Source organism: Hevea brasiliensis, chromosome 3, assembly GCF_030052815.1.
Source record: "Hevea brasiliensis isolate MT/VB/25A 57/8 chromosome 3, ASM3005281v1, whole genome shotgun sequence".
NCBI lineage: Eukaryota > Viridiplantae > Streptophyta > Magnoliopsida > Malpighiales > Euphorbiaceae > Hevea > Hevea brasiliensis.
The window spans coordinates 11,110,188-11,132,957 of record NC_079495.1 but is presented as its reverse complement, the minus strand read 5'-3'; the positions used below and the strand labels follow the sequence as shown (position 1 = coordinate 11,132,957).

Sequence of the window (22,770 nt, the reverse complement as noted above, 5' to 3'; positions counted from 1 at the left end):
AGTCCTTTATTTCAACTTTAAAAGATGAATATGTTTAAATGGGTTTTGATTAAAATTGAGGAATATTTTAGTTTCATATGAGTTTTGTTAATTTGTGCATACATGTAGGATTTATATGTTCCTTTAAGTTTGTAATCTAATATGAAATGATTCCTAACTGGTAATTGGGTTTTTTCTTTTCTTTTCTTTTTTTTTTTAAGCATTTGGAATGGTTTTCATTATTTTGGTCATTTTGTTGGGAAATTCTTTTGAGTTCTAATGAAATGGCTGATGCATATTGTATCTTTTTTTTTTTGCCTTTTTAAATATTAGACCCAACACATATGTGCCTTTCATGTTGAGGTGAGTTTTGGAGCTTGGGAAGTGAAATGGTTAAGTTTTTAGTATGCAAAAGTCGGGGAGGAATTCTGGAATTCCCCAATCCTACTTTCAGTAGTCGAAGTTACTTCTGTGTTGAATGCATTTTTAGAGTTTCAAACTTTGGCAGTTGAAACCCTAGGTTAGGCATTGCTTCTAGTTGCCTTACTTCTCCTTTGATTTTGAGGGCTTTAGAACCTATTTTCATATGCTAGAATGGTTTAGAATTAGAAGTAAGACATAAGTTTAAACTTAAAGAGGTTCGGAGAACTCACTAGGCTCATCTTTTTTAGGATCGAAATTAGGAGACTCAAGGAACCGTGATTGAGGAAGAGGGCTATGGTACATTTTGGTGTGTGATGGGATACAAAAGGTGGGTAAAACTAACACTTTTTAATAGTAATGAAATTATTACTTGGGAATCAATTTAATAAGCATCCTCATGCATTATTTTCATATTATTTGGGTGAATGCATGTAGAACACAATGATATTGCATTATTGCATAATTTTTTATTGATGCTTGATAGATATTGGATGACCCACTAACTTCCCTTCCTATGTATATGGATGTGATATGTTCATGCATAATGAGTCTTGTAAGTCCAAGTTGAGGCCCAATTATGCCCTTGGCACACTGTTCATGTTAAGAGGAAGTCTGGAGGAGAATCTTTATGAGGTGAGCATGTTAGTATATGATATGTGATAAGAGGAAGTTCCGAGGAATATCTTTATGAGCTGGGCACTTTGGTTTTGGGAAGTCACTAGTGAAAAGTCTATCTTATGTGAATTTATTGTGTTATGAAAACTCATATGCTTTCTGCTTCCCATGTGTATGAACTTAATGATAATAATTATGACATAAATTGTTAGTTTTTTACTCACTAAGCTTTCCCAAGATTTCTCTTTTCCCCTAAACCCAAGTGAAAAGCAGCAGGATTAATGATGACAACAGAATGATTAGCAAACTAATTTTGTATGTTTGAGGACTGTATTGTTGGACATGTAAATTTGAAAGGTTAGTTTACTGTGCTTGGCTTTAGATTGTTAGTGGGATATGTAATATATATGATTTGATGACCTTCGTCACGACCCGATTTTTGGACCGAACCGGCACTAGGACTTGGGTCAGCACAAGGCTCTCGAAGCCCAAAAATTTCAAAAAAATTATAGAAAACTCAAAAAAATTTATGGAGTTCAAATATATTTTTAAACTTGCCACGTGATCTGTAAATTAATTTTTTTATTAAAATTAATTGTTTCAAAAAATAAAAATCTAATTTTGAAAACCCAAAAAATTCAAATTAAATACTATAATATTTAATATATTAAAATATCATAATTTACACATAAAATAATTATTTAAAAATTCAGAATGTTACATTCTTCCCTCCTTATAGAAAATTCGCCCTTGAATTTTACACAAGGCAGAATAATAACACTGAGTTACATACTAAACAAATATGGGTATTTGTTGTGCATATTCCGCTATGACTCTCAAGTGCATTCCTTTATAGATTGACTCCTCCACAGAACTTTAACTATAGAGATCTGCTTTAATCGAAACTGTCTTATCTGATAGTCTACTATAGTTACTGGCTGCTCCTCAATGGTCAAGTTTTCATTTAATTCCACTGTGTCTGGGTGCAGTATATGAGAAGGATCGGAAACATACTTCCTAAGCATGGAAATATAGAATACTGAGTGGAGATGAGAAAGGTTTGGTGGCAACTCTAATCGATAGACAACTGCTCCCACTTTGTTCGTGATCTCAAAAGGTCCTATGTAACGGGGTACCAACTTGCCTTTCTTTCCAAATCTCATAACCCCCTTCATGGGAGAGACCTTTAAGAACATATAATCACCACTATAAATTCTACATCTTTCCGCTTCGGATCTGTATAACTCTTCTGCCTGCTGAAAGTTGTCTTTAAATGTTTCCTAATCAAAGGAACAATCTTTGAAGTGTACTGCACCAGATTTAAATCATGTACTCTCACCTCTCTAACTTCTGTCCAACACAGAGGGGATTTACATTTCCTGCTATATAGTGTCTCATAAGGTGCCATTCCAATACAGAAATGATAGCTGTTATTATAAGCAAATTACACCAATGGTAACTGATCATGCCACTGACCTCTAAAATCCATGACACACATGCAAAGAATATCCTCCAATGTCTGCAATGTCCTTTCAGACTGCCCGTTTGTCTGTGGGTGGAAAGCTGTACTAAAATTCAGCTGTATGCCCAATGCTTTCTAAAGTTTCCTCCAGAACTGAGAAGTGAACTGGGACCTTTTGTTAGATATTATGAAAGCTGAAACCTCATGCAATCTGACTAAGCCGAAACCCCATACAATCTAACTATCTCATGGATGTACAACCTTGCATACTAAGCAATAGAATAGATGGTCAGTACAAGCAAAAAGTGAGCCAACTTGGTCAGACGGTCCATAATCACCCATATGGAATCATACCCTTGGATAATACGAGGCAACTCAGCCACAAAATCTATAGTGATCATTTCTCACTTCCACTCCAGAATGGGAATCTCCTACAACTTCCCTGATTGCCTCTGATGCTCAAATTTTACTTTCTGACAAGTTAAGTGCTTGGACACAAAGTCTTCTATATCTCTCTTTATACTGTTCCACTAGTACCTATTCTTCATATCATGGTACATCTTTGTAGATTTTAAGTGAACACTGTAAGGTGTATAGTGTGCCTCCTGTATAATCTCATTTTTTAGGTTGTCCATATCTGACACACATACCGAAGAGCCTTGCATAAGGGTACCATCTCCATCAAACCAAAATTCATAATCTTCTCCCTGCTGTATCATTTCCACAATCGGCATTATTTATAGGTTTCTATCCCGAGAAACTTTAATTCTATCCCGCAGATCTGGCCATACTCTGAAATGTGCCAAAAGTGCACCTGAAGCAGTTATATCCAATATCAAACCCTGATCCATCAGCTCATGCAACTCTTGTATCAACATTCTCCTTTCTGTTATCATATGTGCCAAGCTACTAGAAGACATCCTGCTCAAAGCATCTGCCAAAACATTTGCTTTACCAGGGTGGTACTGGATGGTGCAGTCATAGTCCTCTAAAAGCTCCATCCATCTCTTCTGCCTGAAATTTAAATTCCTTTGTTGAAAGATATAATTTAAGCTTGTATGGTCAGTGTATATCTCGCACATTTCACCATACAGGTAATGCCTTTAAATTTTTAGTGCAAAGACTATAGCCGCCATTTTCAAATCATGAGTGGGATAGTTCTGTTCGTGTTTCTTTAACTGCCTCGAAGCATAAGCCACCACTTTACCATGCTATATCAAGATACACCCTAACCCAACTCTAGAAGCATCGCAGTGCATCGTATATCCTTCTCCACTCATAGGCAAAGTCAACACAGGAGTTGTAGTTAAATAGTCCTTAAGCTTCTAGAAGCTTTCCTTACACTTATCTGACCAGAAGAATGGGACATTCTTTTAAGTCAACTGTGTCAGAGGAGCTACTATCCTAGAGAAGTTCTGCACAAATGCCTATAATAACCTGCTAGGCCTAGAAAACTTCGCACCTCGGTAACTGTGGTAGGCCTAAGCTAACTAGTTACCACTTTAATTTTCTTGGGATCCACTTGAATACCTTCACTAGAGACGACATGTCCTAAGGATGAAATACTCTCTAGCTAGAACTCACACTTCGAAAACTTAGCATACAGTTGATGCTCCCTTAAGGTCTGTAACACCATCCTTAAATGCCAAGCATATTCTTCTTTGATTCGAGAATATACCGAAATGCCATCTATGAAGACAATGACCAAACAATCTAGGAATGGCCTAAACACCCTGTTCATTAGATCCATAAAGGTTGTTGGTGCATTAGTGAGTTCAAAAGACATCACCAAGAACTCATAATGACTATATCTAGTCCTCAATGATGTTTCTGATACATCCTCACTTCTTATCTTCAGTTGATAATAGCCCAACTATAGGTCTATTTTTGAGAACTATCTTGTTTCTTATAACTGTTAAATAAGTCATCAATCCGAGGGAGCAGATACTTATTCTTAATTGTCACCTTGTTTAGCTATCTGTAGTCAATAAATAACCTTAATGATCCGTCTTTCTTCCTCACAAACAAAACAGGAGCACTCCAATGTGAAGTACTTGACCGGATGAAACCCTTGTCTAGAAGCTCTTGCAACTACTTTTTCAATTCCTTTAGCTCTGCTAGCGCCATTCAATAGGGTGGCATAGATATAAGGTTTGTACCCCACACAATATCTATGCATAATTCAATCTCCCTATCCGGTGGCAACCCAAGAAGTTCCTCAGGAAACACATCCATAAATTCCCTAACAATAGGTACATTTTCCACATCAGTACCTTTAACAGATGTGTCCCTCACTAGTGCTAAATAACCTTGACAATCATGCCTCAGCATCTTTTTGGCACTTATGGCTGACACTAGATTATATAGAGCTACACTCCTATCACCATCAAAGCTGAACTCTTTCACCCCAGGAATATGAAAGTGCACCTTTTTGTTTTTGCAGTCCAGTGTGGCATAATGAATTGATAACCAATCCATGCACAAAATCACATCAAAGTCCATCACTGGTAAGGGAACTAAATCTGCCAGGAGGATCTTTCCTTCTACTACCATTGGACTATCCGAAAAAATCATAGCTACATCTATAGCATCACTGAGAGGAGTGGTTACAGACAGGGGACACTCTAAAGCTATAGGATTTCTACCCAATCTCAAAGAAAATGCAGGAGAAACAAATGAGTGCATAGCACCTGGATTTATTAAAATTTGTGCCTCAAGAGAATAGACTATGAGAATACCTGCTACTATTGCATTTGATGCCTAAGCATCCTAATGTGTCAAGGTAAAAACCCTAGCCTGTCCTCTGCCATGAGATACAGAACCCTGGAATTGACTTCTTCCACTAGATCTGCCTCCAAAACTATGTCCCACTTGACCACGGCTTTACTAGACATTAAATTGGCTACCCGCCATACTAGAGGTACCAGGGAGTAACTGGCGGGGTACATTGGCTACAGAACCCTGGGACCCCATCTGATGCTCACTGAACATAGGGTATTTCCTGGGAAAGTGACTTGACGGGTCACATCTGAAGCATCCTCCTATACTTATCAATCAAGGTCCTGAATGTACTCTTCCACATTGAGTACATGGCTTAAAAGAGGATCCCAAACTAGACCCTAAACTGCTGTAACCCGAGCTTTGCCCACTACTAAAGCCATATCCTAATCTGAACCCCCTAGATCTATGTCTAAGGCCCCTTTTCTTGTTGCCTCTAGTTTTGCCACTGTAGTTGCTCTAGCTGCCTCCACCCATCGTACTCATATAGGGTGCACCATATGACCCTTCAGCTTTGTTCTTCTTTGGTCTACCTCCATCATCACCTATGTAGCTGATTTCTATTTGTCCGGCTCTATCTACTACCACTTCAAAAGGCTGGTATGATAGCATAGCCAAGTTTGCATATCTTCTGTCTAGTCCTTTTAAAAACCTCTTCACCTTCATATTCTTAGTGGCCACGGCAGTTGGAGCACATCTACTCAGTTCTAGAAACTTTGATGCATACTTATCTACTGATCTCCCATTCTATTTCAAAGCTTTAAGGGCCCACTGTTTCTGATCCTTAAAGCTCTCTGGCATAAATCTATTCATAAATAGCTCCACAAACTGTGCCCAAAATAGCCCTTCAATATGAGAAAGTACATAATCAGTCATCCATTATCTAGGCACATACCCCAAATCATGCTGTACACATTCCATCAATCTTCTTTCTGTCAGATGTGACTCTACCTCAGCCTGTTTGTAAGAATCCAAAAATCTGTATGCATTCCCTGTGCTGTCATAGACCCTTGTCACCAACTTTTTAAATTAATTATCTGTATGTATAGCTTAGCTCTCTATAGTGGGGGCTGCTGTGGGGGATGTGTCATATATTGGGCCATCATATTTATGGTCCTTTACAGTTATACAAGGGTAGCAGCCATCAGACCTATAGGACCCTGGGCCACATATGGTGGTTCTTGTGGTTGTGGCTATTTTTCCACCTAAGCAACTTTGGGTCTCCTACCATGCCTTCTAGGAGCCAGTACCTCACTCTGTGTTGATACCACATCCAGCACTTTTGGCTTTTATGCCGAGGTAGTTCTCCTTCCTCTACACATACTTCTTGAAATTCAACTATATTAGCCCACAAACCAAAACAATATACTATACTTAACTTTACAATCATAAACACACACAAGTATACAAAACAGAAACCAGATGCAAGGATAACAAAACAAGGACAAATATGGACCCTATACTCCGCATGTGACCTCCTAAAAGACCTTTTTTAAAATCCTAAATGTACACTTTCCCATTAATCTAGAGCCTAAGCTCTGATACTAATTTTGTCATGACTCGATTTTTGGGCAGGATCAGCACTAGAACTTTGCTCAGCTTAAGGCCCCTGAAGCTCGAAAATTCTGAAAAAATTACAAAAAACTCAAAAAAATTTATAGAGTACAAATATATTTTTAAACTTGCCATGTGGTCTTTAAATTAATTTTTTCAAAATCATTAAAAATTAATTGTCTCAAAAATAAAAACCCAATTTTGAAAACCCAAAAAAATTAAATTAAATACCATAATATTTAGTACATTAAAATATCATAATTTACACATAAAATAATTATTTAAAAATTTGGGATGTTACAACCTCATGCTTTAAAAGAAGTCTTAAGCGCTTTTATGATTTAAGCTGTTTAAGAATGGATGTATTAGAAGTTTAATACTTATGTATGTTTATGGAAAAGCTCAACTTTAGAGCTATGTGTAATGAAATAAGTGCTAAAGTTTAGTACTCCTAGAGATTGCTTAGAGTTTATAAAAAATAAGAAAGGTGATGAGTTGACGATTTATGGGTTTGTTATGGATACTGCCAGCCTCAAGCTAACCCATTCTCTTGCGGTGGTAACAGCCCCTGGTTGGGTCATTATAAAGGTGGTATCATCGGACCTAGATGCTAAGCGATCCTAGAGTTATGGAATGCAAAGGAAGAATGTTAGCTAACATAGTTAGGAAAATATATGTCCATCAGTGTTAGTCCCATATGTTATGATGTGTTTATGTCTTATGCTATGTTTCATGATGTGTTATGACATGTTTTTTTTTGTATTCATGTGATCTCAAACTCTATGTATGCTAAACACTTTCTATTTGCTTTCAAAAGATTTAGGGTTTAAGACGGTCTGCAAAATTGATTGGTGCCCCATTTGAAAATGAGTGTATTTGAGCATTACCCACTATCTCCACTACTAGGGGAAATGTAAGCAGATGTGGCATAGGAGAAGCCTTAAGAGGCCCTTAAAGGTCTTTTTAGGTTAGTAGAGAGATGTTAAGTGCACCTAGAATATCAGTGGATGCTAGGAGTAGGAGTGAGCATTCGGTTCAAACCGAATTGAATTGAGTCAACTCATGAAAACAGAATTACATATTTTAGAAATCGAACCGAACTGAAATGGATGAAAAATAGAATCAAACAGAACTACTCTATTTCAGTTCAATTTGATTCAAATCGATCAGTTTTGATTTTGATTATTTTTTAATTTAGACTTTATTTTCAAGTTATTTGGTTTGATTTTGACCTTAGTTTGAACCTAATAATCATTAATCAATGAAATTAAATAATATATATATATATATATATATATAAATTTATATATATAATTTATAAATTCTCCACAAAAATAAATCAATTCAAAAATCAATAAAACTATTCAGTTCAGTTTTGTTTAATCGATTTTTTCTCTTCAAAATTGAATCGAACTGAATTATCTTAAAAACCAAATCGTATTACCGAATTAAGGTAGTTCGGTTTGATTTATTCGGTTTGAATGGAATAATGCTTACCCCTAGCTAGGAGTAATCCTAATGAGTCTTAATAGCAGTTTGAGAATGGATTTTTCAGTATAGGGGAAAGAGGATGAGGAGATGAGAATGAAGGAGAAGGGGAGGAAAAAGAATTTTGATGAGAAAGAAGGAGAAGGGAAGGAAAAAGAATTTATGTCTCCACCTCCCTAATGAATTATTTAGTTTTGGTAATATAGGATAGAATATACAAGGAGAATGAAAATAAAAAAATCTAATTTACTTATTGAGGAATAAAAGCTTTCTCATAAGGCAATTGATGGTAATAGCATAATTTCTTCACCATAATATTAGTTTCCTCCTTACCAACTATAGCTTGAACCTTTCATTGGTTCTGCTTGATGAATAAGGATGCTAACCATATCTTGATTAAAAAGCAAGAACAAATTCTATTTTCTTGAAATATTTTTTTTTAACCATTAATCAATTTGCTTTTCTTAATTTGGGTTCAACACATCTTCTATTTGCAGTTTTGAAGGGTATGTTTTCTTGTTTTCTTAATCACGAATTTATGCATGAGCACAATAGCTGGTTTTTATCATTCTCATTCTTGGGTTTTGCAAAAAGGGAATGCTTACACCAATGTATGTCTTCCTAATATCGAAGCCTCTATTATAGGCCAAAATCTAACACTACAGTAGAAGATTTAAGGATTTTTTTTTCTACTTTGTTATTGTATTTCTTTTAGCTGGAAGTTGTGATAGTTGGAATCATAAAATAAAGATATTATTCAAAAGGAATCAATTAATATCTAGTCACCATGAACATATAACTTTTGTCCAAGGTAAAATAACAGTGTATTGCATGAATTTGAGATATATTCCTCGACTCAGATAATTGGTTTATGTCTCCTTCAACTTTCAATAACACTATAATATTACTAAGAAGGCCAATTGGACAAAAAAAAGGTTAAATGTTTGCATGATTTTGCAATTTTATTTAAACGTTTCAATTTGGATTAAGTATCCCAATCTTTCACATTGAGTGCAATTATAGCCAAAATTCAAAATCAAATTATGAAATTAGGGCCAATTGGACATTAAATTGTTTTAACCAAAGTCCAAAGTTGCCATAATTATAAGTTTAGTAAACAAAATTTAAATTTTGCACCTAATTTCAAAAGTTGGGCTTTAAGGGTCTGAAATCGAAATATTTAGGTATAATTACAAATTACAACAATATTTTGGCCTTTTACATCCAATTGAGAATTCAATTTTAAATTTAAGCTATAATTACACTTAATGTGAAAAGTTGTGATACCTAATCCAAAATTGAAACATTTGGATAAAATTGTAAAATTTAGTAAATGTTTTGCCTTTTATATCTTATTGGCCTATTAAGAAACATAAAATAAATTGTCTGAATAAAAAAAGGAAATTGATGATGTAACATTCAAAATTTTAAAATCTAATAGATTTATGAGGTAGAACAAAGCTATACATGTGTTTTCTACCTTAATTTCCAAAGAAAAAAAATAAAATTGTATAAAATTGTAATATGGTGAAATGAATACCTGAATTTGTTTTCCAATGGGAATCAAATCTTGATTAAACTATTTTTTTATCCATATACTCTAATAAATCAAAGTTTCCTCTTAACTTGATTCCTTCATATGATAATTATGATTCCAATATCTCATCAAGAAGGGTCAATTTCCCCTAAAGGTGCCCTTTTGTAATGCCTTAACTAAAAGATCCAAAACTTATCGAACTTCTTTCTATTTTAAAATGTCTTTGATATTAGCAACTTTTTTCTTTTTAACAAAAGATATTAGAATTCATTTAAAAAAGGGGGAGCTTTGTAGTTGGGCCTACATCATACAAGCTAAATATATAAGAATTAGATTTTAGAGCAAAAGGCCACCCATAGAGGAACCTAATTTTCAGATATGATAAACGTCATAAAACCAAAGTAAAGCCAAAGGAACTTTTATAAAAGGGCAACACTCACACATCCCTATAAAGCCAGACACAAGGGCTTTACCGAGGCAAGGCAAGGCTTTCGACATCCTTCATCGCCATATAGGGATTGGACGCTAGTAGGGCGCCGGTAACATCCCCAATATGCTTGATGATGGGCGTATCCGTAAGTATACGGGTCATCTCAAGTAATAGAATGATGAGTCAAGTATCGTTCCCACGAGGATTTGCCATTTGAGTACCAAACTATGAATGAAGCGATTATTTGGGCTAATGATTGATGAATAAATGGTAAATGTAAATGAGTAAAGTAAATTGATTAATCTAATTGGAATGGGTAAAGAGCAAACAAATAAATTCTAAATCTAGTTTGCAATTAAACTAAATTAATAACGGGTAATTTAAATCAAAGTCTAATTATGTTAAAAGTGATTCCAGAGTTGGGGGTTTATGCATAAATTAATTGAGATTTGCCTTGGGTATTCCAATTTTTAGGGAAAAATAGAGTTTGAAGGTGATTGATTCTAAATTCCTTTGATATCTTTTTCAAGCAAACCAAAGTGTGTTCTAAAATAATCAAACCTACTTTCGTACGATATTTGATTAATTTAAAACCCATTAAGTTTTGCAATCAATCATTAATTCCTCTTAAAACCCTAGTTTATTTCTAAATCTAAGAAATTTTAAGTTCCAATCCTTGATTATCTATCAATGACTTTCACCTTTCGGTCCTTCAATCAAAGATTAACACAATACCCAATGGGCACCAACATTAGGCAAGTAAAACAAGCACACAAGGAAGGAATCAAAACTCATATTTATATAAAATATGGAAATACCCAATCCAAATCCACAAATTAATCTAAAACATATTTCCCAACTTTGAAATCCAAAGAGTTTACTCACTCATATTGGTATTTATAAGAAAGATTGATGGAAAAGTAAAGAAAAACATGATAAGAGGACTAAAAATAGAAAAACCCAGGTAGAAGAACCCAAAACTCTGATTTCTTGAGCTCCAAAAGATGGTTGCAGCAGCTCCTCCCTCAGAAAAATGGCGTCCTCCTCCTCTCTCTATTTATAATTTTTTTTTTCTTTTCTTTGTTTCTTCCCCTTTCCTCTTGTGGCAAAAGCTAGAAAATGATGCTTTTATATGGTCCCAAAGGTTTCCCTAAAAATAGATAAGAGCCAAAGAGTGTATAGGAAATGAGGTGTAAAATTATCCAAGTCAACAGCATTATTCACGTTAGGCGATGCTTAGCAGTCTTAACCCTAAGCAGCTTCTTCAGTAAATTTCAGCCTCTGGTTACACTGTCTGCTTAAGGTTAAGCAGACCATCAGCAAATCTCGGTAGACTTGGAGTAAAATGGACTTTTCTGCTCATGCTTGACTTTTAGCTTGACTTGTGCTGCACCTTAAGCAATTCTCGGCAGGTTTTGGAGCAAAAGCATGAATATGTAGGATTTAAGCCGTGCTTGACTTTCAGCTTGAACAGGCTTAAGGTTAAGCTTATATGACATACCCTAAGTAACATCATAAGCAAGGTCTCAAGCAAATTTCGGCTAACTTTTTCTCTCAAGGCTTGGATTTGTTCAACTTTCCTCCATGCTTAAAGAACTCCAAATTTCTTCAAATCACTTCCTAATGCACTCATTGATCTTTGATTTGCCACAAAAACCTATCAAAAACAACAAAATTACAAAAATCAAATATAAAGTATTTAAAGTTAATAAATAAGCTAAAATAAAGCTAAAAACATAAAATATACTAAAATATAAGGGCAAAATGGATGCAAAACTACCCTAAAATGTCTATATGAAATGAGTGCAATAAATTGCCCCAAACTCAAATCTTTGCTTGTCCTCAAGCAAATTAAAAACAATTAATGCAATTTGGGGTACCTTACCTTAAATTTATGAAAATTACTTATCCAAACTCTCAAACTCACTTTTAGCCACCAACAAACTAGATACCCACTTTCAAGATACAAAGAATTCAATCCTTACCAAAGTTATCACCGCTTAGCCTTGGGTCAATTATCCATATCATCAAGCCCAAACCAATCAATCACAAAGAATAATCATGCCTAAATAGACTATAGAGTAATCCATAAACTAAAGTGTCTCAAATAATGATGGAAGTAAATAAATGGATTAATGATATCCCAATCCCATAGGCAATTCTCCTATTCCAATCTCCACTAATGTAGCAAAACACCATCAAAAGATCAAAAGGACTTTCAAGGGTTGTAATGGGGCTAAGGGGGTGATAATGTGGCTAACAAGGAAAGGATAAAGGTAACAAAATCAAATTATTAAAAGATCAAGACACACAAATTTCTCTTTTTTTTATTTTTTTATAATCAAATGGGAGAAGGAACTTTACAACTATTCACCAATGCTAGCATATAATTTTGAAGCTTTTGGAGAGACTACATAAATAACATTGACTTTGAATTACAATTGTCCCTTTCAATTCACCCCCAAACTCATTTCTTTGTGTACTTGGATGGTGAATTACTTTACATACCATAATTGAATTTGCTAGCATTTTTACTTTAGTCACTTCTCCCAACTATTTATTATATATTTTTTTCTTTTTCTTTTTTTTTATTTTTATATATTTTATTATTATTATTATTATTATTATTATTATTATTATTATTATTATTATTATTTAGTGTATCTATCACTCAAAGAATTATTCTCATGGAGGGTAGGTAAGTGTTTGGGTTTATGGCTAGGCATTAATGTGGGTTCCAAAGGAATAAGAGAGATAAATGTAGGCTCAAATTGGTTCCAAAGGAAAATTTTAAAGTGAGGTTGGCTAAGGCTAAAATATGGGTTTAAAATTCAAAGAATGCCTAGATCATTTCTTTCTTAAGTGCATGCTATGTTTTCACCTTGAAAGGTTTAGAAAGATTGTTCTAAGATTAGTGAGACATCAATTAGCTACTTCTCACCCTAGAGTTTTCTCTAGGCACTCAAAGTCAACGCAATTGATTGGGTGGCCCTTGGCTAAGAAGTTATAAACTAAGGTAAGAATCTAATAACTTTGCACCTATCCAAAACTTTCAATCCATCAAACTCTTCTAAAAGTAAGCTTAATTGCTCTCCAAAGTAATTCTCAATCCATTAAGGATAAGGTAAAAATTTATTTTTATGACATGCATGATCCTAAAATAAATGCGTAAATCAAATTAAAACTAAGTGTAATCTATATGAAAACTATATGCAAATCTATGTGTATGAGTATAGACATGTGTGTGGTATATGTATAAGTGTATGGATTATCTATATATGAATGAATGAAATGCAATAAATGAATGAATGAAAATTTTAAAGAAATTTTTTTTTTTTTAATTTTGCAAGAATTTTGCCCTCACCCCTAAACTCAAATGAAACATTGTCCTCAATGTCTAAAATGAATGCAAAAATGGGAAAAATTGTGTAAACTAATCAATTAATGAAATATATACAATTGGGAATTAAATCAATATAAGCTCAAGAATTCCAAAATTAGCTCAAAATGATATTAACAATGAAGCTTTAGAGAGAAAAATGTGAAAAAGTATCCCAAATGTATGAATTTACACTGCTTAAGATGTTGCTTAACCTGTTGCGTAGGGTAAGCAAAAGCATAAGCATTAGCAACATACCATAAGCATAAATAGTAGAAGGGTAAGCTGTTACCTCAAAATGATGTTAAACATATGCAGCTCAAAGTAAATTGTGCAACTCGTCAATATCAACAAAATTAGGACTGAATAAAAGATAAAGTACAAAAATAATGTGCAAGAAGATGAAAAAGTGTAATGAAATAAGATCTAACAGTTAAATCAAGAATTAAACTAAAAAGCATTCATAGAATAACTATATCCATATCAGAAGATAAAATAAAATAAACTAAACTAAAGGAAATGAATGCAAATATAATCATAAAAACTAATTACCAAAGTATTGCAACTATTACTAAAGTTTGAAGATTAAAATAAACAGATTACAAAATAAACCTAAAATAGAAACTGAAACTGAATTGAAGAACTAAAACTAGTACTAAACTACTGCTACTGTTCAAGCTTTGCTGTCAAGGCTTTACTGTTGTTCAGCTTGCTGCTGATGGGTCTACTAGTGGCACAAGGCATTTTGCTGGGGTAAGCACAAAATTACTTAAGGTCAAGCATGACTTTCATAAGGTAGTTGCTTAGGTTAAGCATGCAGCAATTGCTAAAATTAAAGATTCTGGGTAATGCTTAGGGTTTGCACAAATTTGCTTAGGGTTAAGCAGAATTTGCATAGGGTACAGGTTAGGGAAAGCATGTAGCAATTGTTGAACTAACGATTCTGGTGTTGCTTAGGGTCAAGCACAAATTTGCTTAGGGTTAAGCAGAATTTGCATAAGGTACAGCTTAGGGTAAGCAACATCATCAGCAAATTTCGACAGGTTTTAGGAAAAATTGTGATTTTACTTAACAAAAATAGTGCAAATGCTATGGAATGCAATCATGACCCTCAGCAATTACCAAATACACATTAACACCACAAAATTGAAAATTTAAGCTCATCATCTCTCATAAACTTATCAAGCATAATACAAGCATGTGGTAATTAGCTCAAATTAGGTACAAATTGTGATTACCCTTTGCAAACTTAATGAAATGGTCTTATTCCTAAGCTTATACCCAAAGCACAGTAGCATTTGAGACAAGTTCCAAGCATTCAAAAATTGCAGAAAAGACATAGAAATTGACTTATCAAGCAACATGAACAGTAGCGTGAACAGTAACATAAACAGTAACTCAAACAAAAACATGCAAATTCTAAAAAACTACAAAAACTATATATACACTAAAAGGTAAAACTTAACAAACACTATTTTTGCACTTTAATAAAGCTCACATCAGTCCTAAATATCAAAATTGATCCTCATTCAAGTACACAAAATCAAACATGTGCTATCAAGTAGATTTCAATATCAGCAATTTAGCACAAGTTTAAAAGTGTTACTGTTCACATAGACTAGATAAATGCATGAATTTGCTTTATACTTGCTCCCTCTCAATTCTTCCTTTCTTTGCTACAAGTCTCAATTTGCCCAATCTTCATGAATGACCTACAAAAGATAAACAAATATCATTTTTGAGTTTAATGAGGGTAAAAACTAAAATGAGATGAAATAGAAAATTATAAACTATAAAAGGATACGCTTGGGTTGCGTCCCAATAAGTGTTTGTTTAAGGTCTTAAGATTGACCTTCTTTTCAAAGCTCATGGTGGTTGGAATTGGAAAATATTACCTCACTTCACAACAGGTGCTGAAATGAATTTATACTTCAACTTTTTCCCATTATATGTGAAAATACCTATTGCTTTGTTCAGAATCCCAGCTTTGTTCAGAATCCCAACTATATCTTGAAGAATATTCTTACAAACTTTAGATGAATCTCCTCTTTTGAGTGATTTTGATGGAGGCTTGAGCTTAACTTTCGAAGCTTCATTGTTAATCAAATGAGGTGGTAAAGCTAACTTTTTCTTTCGCACTTTATGCTGATTGCATTGCATTGGAATAGCTTGATTTTCCTCTAGTTTAGTAACTTTAGTTTCAGCATCATACTCTATAACATCTACCCTTTAACAAGAATTCATCATAGCTGGTTCCTTGGAATGTTGGAATAAATTAAACTCTATTTCCTCCTCCCCCACTGTCAACTTCAATTTCCCATTCTTTACATCTATATTAGCTCTTGCGGTGGCTAAAAATGGCCTTCCAAGTATGATGGGCTCTTACATCCTCCTCCACCTCTAGTACAATAAAATCCACTGGAATGAAAAACTTCCCAACTTTTAATGGCACATTCTCTAAAATCCCAACTGGATACTTTATAGATCTGTCAGCTAACTGCAAAGAAATAGTTGTGGGCTTTAGATCTCCAACCTTTAACTTCTCACATATGGAAAGTGGCACTAAGCTAACACTAGCCCCCAAGTCACATAATGCTCTCTCAATACTTGTTTCTCCAATGTGACATGGTATGGAAAAACTTCCCGGATCTTTCAGCTTAGGTGGGAGCTTGTTCTGCAATATAGCACTGCACTCCTCAGTAAGTGCAACATTTTCATAATCTTCCAACCTTCTTTTATTTGATAAAATCTCCCTCAAAAACTTAGCATAAGAAGGCATTTGAGAAATGACATCGGTGAATGGAATGTTGATATACAACTTCTTCAAAACTTCAAGGAATTTCCCAAACTACTTATCTAATTGTGCTTTCTGAAACCTCTAAGGAAAGGGCAATGGTGGCTTATACGGTGCAGAAGGCACATATGTCTCTTCTATTTTCTTTTTATCTTCTTTCTCTTCATTTGATTCCTTACTAGCTTTAGCTTTAGTTGAAATGGATTCACTCTCACACTCATCTTTCTTTCCTTTCAACTTTACTTTAATTTCATGTTCTTCCCCCATTACCTTTCCACTTCTTAAAGTAACAGCATTGCACCGCTCCTTTGGATTCTCAGGTTGGCTAGGAAGCTTCCCAAAAGCTTTACTATATTAAGAGCTAGCCTGTTGAGCTATTTGATTCTCTAACATCTTATTGTGTGTTGCCATTTGATCCACTTTAGATGCTAATTGAGAAATCATTTCTTATTGACTTTGATGGCTCACTAATAGAGTCTCAATCATGGCTTCCAATCTAGCTGTCTTGTCTGGTTGTGCTTGTTGTGGTGGAGGTTATTGTGGTTATGGTGGAACAGGCCCATTTTGAGGTTTGGGAATTCCAGGAGGAGGACCTATATTCTGCTGAAAATTCTGATGTTGTTGATACCCAGAAGGTTGCTGAAAATTTTGGTGTTGTCCTTGTCTACCTCCCCAAGAGAAATTAGGGTGGTTTCTTCATGCTGGATCATAAGTTGCAGAAAATGGGTTACCACCTGGTCTTTGATTGTAGTTCCCCACATAATCTACTTGCTCACTTGAAAAATCTTGACTAAATGCAAAAAAATCAGTTGCATAGTTGACATTTGCAGCTCTAACATCTACTAAATTACTTGAACCTCCAACTGAACAATTTACTTTCATGCTTAGCTTGTCCATCTTCCTTGTTAAAGCATCAAACTTAGTATTAATCATATTCACAGCATCAAACTCAAACATACCAGCTGGTTTCTTGATCTCATTCCTCTCACAACTCCATTGGTAGTTGTTATAAGCAATTTTATCTAGAGCAGAAAAAGCTTCTTCTTCAGATTTCTCCATAAGATCACCTCCAGAAGATGCATCAATTGTACTTCTAATAGCTGGCGAAACTCCATTGTAAAAGTGTTGAACAAGCATCCACTTAGGAATCCCATGATGTGGATATCTTCTTTGCAAATCCTTGTACCTCTCCCATGCTTCATATAAGCTCTCATCATCTCTAGGTTTAAAAGAAGTCAGCTCATTTCTTAGCTTAGCTGTCTTACTTGGTGGAAAATATTGAGCTAAAAATGCTTAGAAAGTTCATCCCATGTTGTGATAGAACCCGGTGGCAAAGAATGTAACCACTCTCTAGCTCGGTCCTTCAAAGAAAAAGGAAATAATCTGAGTCGAATTGCATCAACAGAAATTCCATTTATCTTCAACATATCACTGATCTCAAGAAAGTGTGCTAGATGCACATGTGGACTTTCACTCGGACTTCCCCCAAATTGTGATTGTTGTACCATCTGACAGAGTGCAGGCTTCAATTCAAAATTATTAGCTTCTACTCTTGGTCTTGTGATACTTGGCATGAAATCCCCAATGTTAGGATAGGCGTGATCCTTAACAGAGCTGTTGTTATTGTTGTTGGCCATTTCTTCTTGTAATTGCTCTTGCTCTTGTGCTCTTTCTTGTTCTTGTTGAGCTTTAATTTTAGCTTTTCTCCTTTTAGATTCTGCTCTTAAAGCTCTTACTATCTTTTCTATTTCTAGATCAAAGAATAAATTGATTTCTTCACTTTTTGTCCTTCTCATAAAATAAAGTACCTGAAAAACAATATAAACAAATTCTCAAAGTAAAATGGTAAAAGAAAATAAAATAAAATGCCCAAATTAAACAAACAAACAATCGTTCAATATCAAACAAAAATCAAATCCCCGGCAGCGACGCCAAAAACTTGATGGGTGTATCTCGAAGTATACGGGTCGTCTCAAGTAATAGAGTGATGAGTCAAGTATCGTTCCCACAAGGATTTGCCATTTGAGTACCAAACTATGAATGAAGCGATTATTTGGGCTAATGATTGATGAATAAATGGTAAATGTAAATGAGCAAAGTAAATTGATTAATCTAATTGGAATGGGTAAAGAGCAAACAAATAATTTCTAAATCTAGTTTACAATTAAACTAAATTAATAACAGGTAATTTAAATCAAAGTCTAATTATGTTAAAAGTGATTCCAGAGTTGGGGTTTATGCATAAATTAATTGGGATTTGTCTTGGGTATTCCAATTTTTAGGGAAAAATAGAGTTTGAAGGTGATTGATTCTAAATTCCTTTGATATCTTTTTTAAGCAAACCAAAGTGTGTTCTAAAATAATCAAACCTACTTTCGTACGATATTTGATTAATTTAAAACCCATTAAGTTTTGTAATCAATTATTAATTCCTCTTAAAACCCTAGTTTATTTCTAAATCTAGGTAATTTTAAGTTCTAATCCTTGATTATCTATCAATGACTTTCACCTTTAGGTCCTTCAATCAAAGATTAACACAATACCCAATGGGCACCAACATTAGGCAAGTAAAACAAGCACACAAGGAAGGAATCAAAACTCATATTTATATAAAATATGGAAATACCCAGTTCAAATCCACAAATTAATCTAAAACATATTTTCCAACTCTGAAATCCAAAGAGTTTACTCACTCATATTGGTATTTACAAGAAAGATTGATAGAAAAGTAAAGAAAAACATGATAAGAGGACTAAATATAGAAAAACCCAGGTAGAAGAACCAAAAACTCTGATTTCTTGAGCTCCAAAAGATGGTTGCAGCAGCTCCTCCCTTAGAAAAATAGCGTCCTCCTCCTCTCTCTATTTATAATTTTTTTTTACTTTTCTTTGTTTCTTCCCCTTTCCTCTTGTGGAAAAAGCTAGAAAATGATGCTTTTATATGGTCCCAAAGGTTTCCCTAAAAATAGATAAGAGCCAAGGAGTGGATAGGAAATGAGGTGTAAAATTATCCAAGTCAACAGCATTATTCACGTTCTGGGCAGTCTGCTTAGGGTACTGCTTAACCCTAAGCAGCTTCTTCAGCAAATTTCAGCCTCTGGTTACACTGTCTGCTTAAGGTTAAGCAGACCCTCAGCAAATCTTGGCAGACTTGGAGTAAAATGGACTTTTCTGCTCATGCTTGACTTTCAGCTTGACTTGTGCTGCACCTTAAACACTGCCGCTTACCCTAAGCAGGATTTTAAGTAATTCTCGGCAAGTTTTAGAGTAAAAGCTTGAATATGTAGGATTTAAGTCGTGCTTGACTTTCAGCTTGAACAGGCTTAAGGTTAAGCTTATATGACTTACCCTAAGCAACATCATAAGCAAAGTCTCAAGCAAATTTTAGCTAACTTGCTCTTTCAAGGCTTGGATTTCTTCAACTTTCTTCCATGCTTAAGAACTCTAAATTTCTTCAAATCACTTCCTAATGCACTCATTGATCTTCGATTTGCCACAAAAACCTATCAAAAACAACAAAATTACAAAAATCAAATATAAAGTATCTAAAGTTAACAGATAAGCTAAAATAAAGCAAAAAACATAAAATATACTAAAATATAAGGGCAAAACGCATGCAAAACTACCCTAAAATGCCTATATGAAATGAGTGCAACACTTGACCCCACTGAAATCATAGTTGACTTCTGTTCATAAAAAAATCGCTGACATTAGACATGCAAATTAATCAACCCAGCCAACAAACACATAAGAGGCAAATTCGCTCAACAAAACACAAACACAAGAACTAGCAGTAAATCGAAGAACAAACCCTCTATCAAAAGCATTGGATCTGCACACAATCCAAAAACAATATTTACAACCTACCTCAGAGATAAGGAGGGAAAACAATTCTCCAGGGCCAAGAAAAGACCATCCCCTACCCATAAGTGGTAGGGGACAACCACAATTCAGTAGATTGAAGAACCTAGAGTCCTAAAAAGACAAAATATAAAGAGAGAAAAAAGAAACACTCTCTAAAAGTTTGCCCCCATGTTAGCTAATGCAATCCATGAAAATTCCTCATGGGTATAGACTTACAAAACATATAATAAATGGGTCAAAGGTCCACTAGGGTGTTTCTAGTGTGGACCCTTCAACGCTCAAGTTAGGGCTAATATGAGAGAATCATGTATCAGATTCATTAGAGAGAAGAGCATAGTTTATTATTATTATGTGATTCCTTTATAAAGGCTTTAGACAGTAGTTGATTATAGAAAGTCAACTGTGTAATAATTAACGAGTATAATCAGAGGGATATGTATAATTATATGTAGCCTTTAGTGATGTGTCTGGATGAGCTACTTGTCTAGATGAGTTACCTGTCAAGATGACCTCGAGCTCTATTTTGCATATTTAAACTAAGCGTGGCTAATATGTCTACATGTGGTTAAGCTGCTCTATTTGCAGCTGAGTCGAGCTAGTCGATTTACACATAGCCAAGCTGAGCTGGTTGATCTACTCATGGCTGAGCCAAGCTAGATGATCTACTTATGGCCGAGCTGAGCTAGCTGATCTACTCATGTCCAAACCAAGCTGGTAGATCTACTTGTGTCAAATTGCTAATATGATTTGGCCCATGAGCTATCTAAGAACCTGGATTTCTAGGTCAAATGCATATTTTAAGGAGCTATATCATTAATCTCCCCCCTCAAGTATGAGTTTTTAGGTTTATTTAGCCATCGCCATAAAATTTTTAGAATGCAGACTATCACTTTTAAATCGACTACTGAAGCCTGTCATCTTGGCGAACTACTGCTTTGAATTAGCTTCTTTAGAGCTTCCTGAGTGAAGATAACCTTAGAGTGCATTTTCAAGGCTTAGTGGGCAAAAGGTAAACTTAAGAGTGCCTTATTAGGTCTTATGTGGGAAAAGATCTCCTAAGTCCCTTTTTATAGGTCTTATGTGATTGGAGATCTTCTAAGTGCCTTTTTACAGGTCTCATGTGGTTGAAGAACTCTTAGTGCCTTTTTCCAGCTTTAAAGTTGGAGATCTCCTGAGTGCTTTTTTTAGGTCTTATGTAGGTAGAGATCTCCTGAGTGGCTTTTTACAGGTCTTATATGGGCAAAGATCTCCTGAGTGCTTTTATGTAGGAAGAGATATCCTAAATGCCTTTTTTCAGGTCTTATATGGGGAGAGATCACCTTAGTACCTTTTTATAGGTCTTATGTGGTTGGAGATCTCCTAAGTACCTTTTTACAAGTCTTATATGAGTGAAGATCTCCCAAGTGCTTTTTTACATGTCTTATATTGTTAGAGATCTCTCAAATGTCTTTTTCTAGCTTTATAATTGTAGATATCCTTAATGCCTTTTTTAGGTCTTATGTAAGCGGAGATCTCCTGGGTGCCTTTTTCCAGGTCTTATATGGGCGGAGATCACTTGAGCATCTTTTTACAGGTTTTATATGGGTGGAGATTTATTGAGTGCTTTTTATAGGTCTTATATAGGCGGAGATCTCCTGAATGCTTTTTTACAGGTCTTACATGGTTAGAGATCTCGTAAGTGCCTTTTTCCAACTTTGTGGGTGAAGATCTCCTAAATGCCTTTTTTATGTCTTATATAGGTGGAGATCTCCTAAGTGCCTTCTTTCAGGTCTTATATGGGCGAAGATCACCTGAGTGCCTTTTTATAGGTCTTATGTGGTCGAACATCTCTTAAGTGCTCTTTTATAGGTCTTATATGGGCAGAGATCTCCTGAGTGCTTTTTTATAGGTCTTATATAGTTGGAGATCTCCTACGTGCCTTTTTTTAGCTTTGTGAGCGGAGATCTCTTGAGTGCCTTTTTTAGGTCTTATGTAAGCAGAGATTGTAACACCCCTATTTACATAGCCTGGTATATTTTAGTGTTCCGGTGACCGGTATCGGTCCAGACAATTAAGGGGATTAGAACCACATCTAAGACACCTAGATAAGCTATGAATACAAATAATTAGTAATTGCCAAATAGTTAAGTATAAAGAAGAAAAACAAAGTATAAAAAGTTAAATGAGCCGGGTGTCACAGCGATGTATGACCTTCTCAGAAAATGACTGCGAGGTCAGTCTTAACTCAAATTTCGAACCGGATAATGTGACTCTGCGGTCCTAAGGACTATTGCGAACATAGTGAAAAAGAGAAAATCATGAAAAAGAATTTTTAAGCAGGTCAAATAATTAAGTCAGGGATCCGGAAGAAATATCGAATAACTTGCAAACCGGATTGAACTGGCGAGGGGCGATTTGGTCAATTCACCCCTAGAGCTGACTCCTGACCTAACTGTCCAATAAAATCAGAGAAAAGAAAATTATGGGAT

The 22,770-nt window shown here is 34.9% G+C and overlaps 1 protein-coding gene and 1 non-coding gene across 2 annotated transcripts; one reads left to right on the top strand and one right to left on the bottom strand.

The window, feature by feature from the left end:
- Positions 1-15,980: 15,980 nt before the first annotated feature.
- LOC131178306 (uncharacterized) lies at positions 15,981-17,336 on the bottom strand. Its single transcript, XM_058143254.1, has 3 exons — positions 17,216-17,336; positions 16,552-16,783; positions 15,981-16,374 (listed from the first exon to the last, which is right to left on the bottom strand). The coding sequence occupies exons 1-3, from the start codon at positions 17,334-17,336 to the stop codon at positions 15,981-15,983; spliced, it is 747 nt and encodes a 248-aa protein (XP_057999237.1).
- Positions 17,337-17,586: 250 nt separating this feature from the next.
- LOC131178986 (small nucleolar RNA R71) lies at positions 17,587-17,693 on the top strand. Its single transcript, XR_009147993.1, has one exon. It is a non-coding gene; the product is annotated as a small nucleolar RNA R71 (small nucleolar RNA).
- Positions 17,694-22,770: the final 5,077 nt, after the last annotated feature.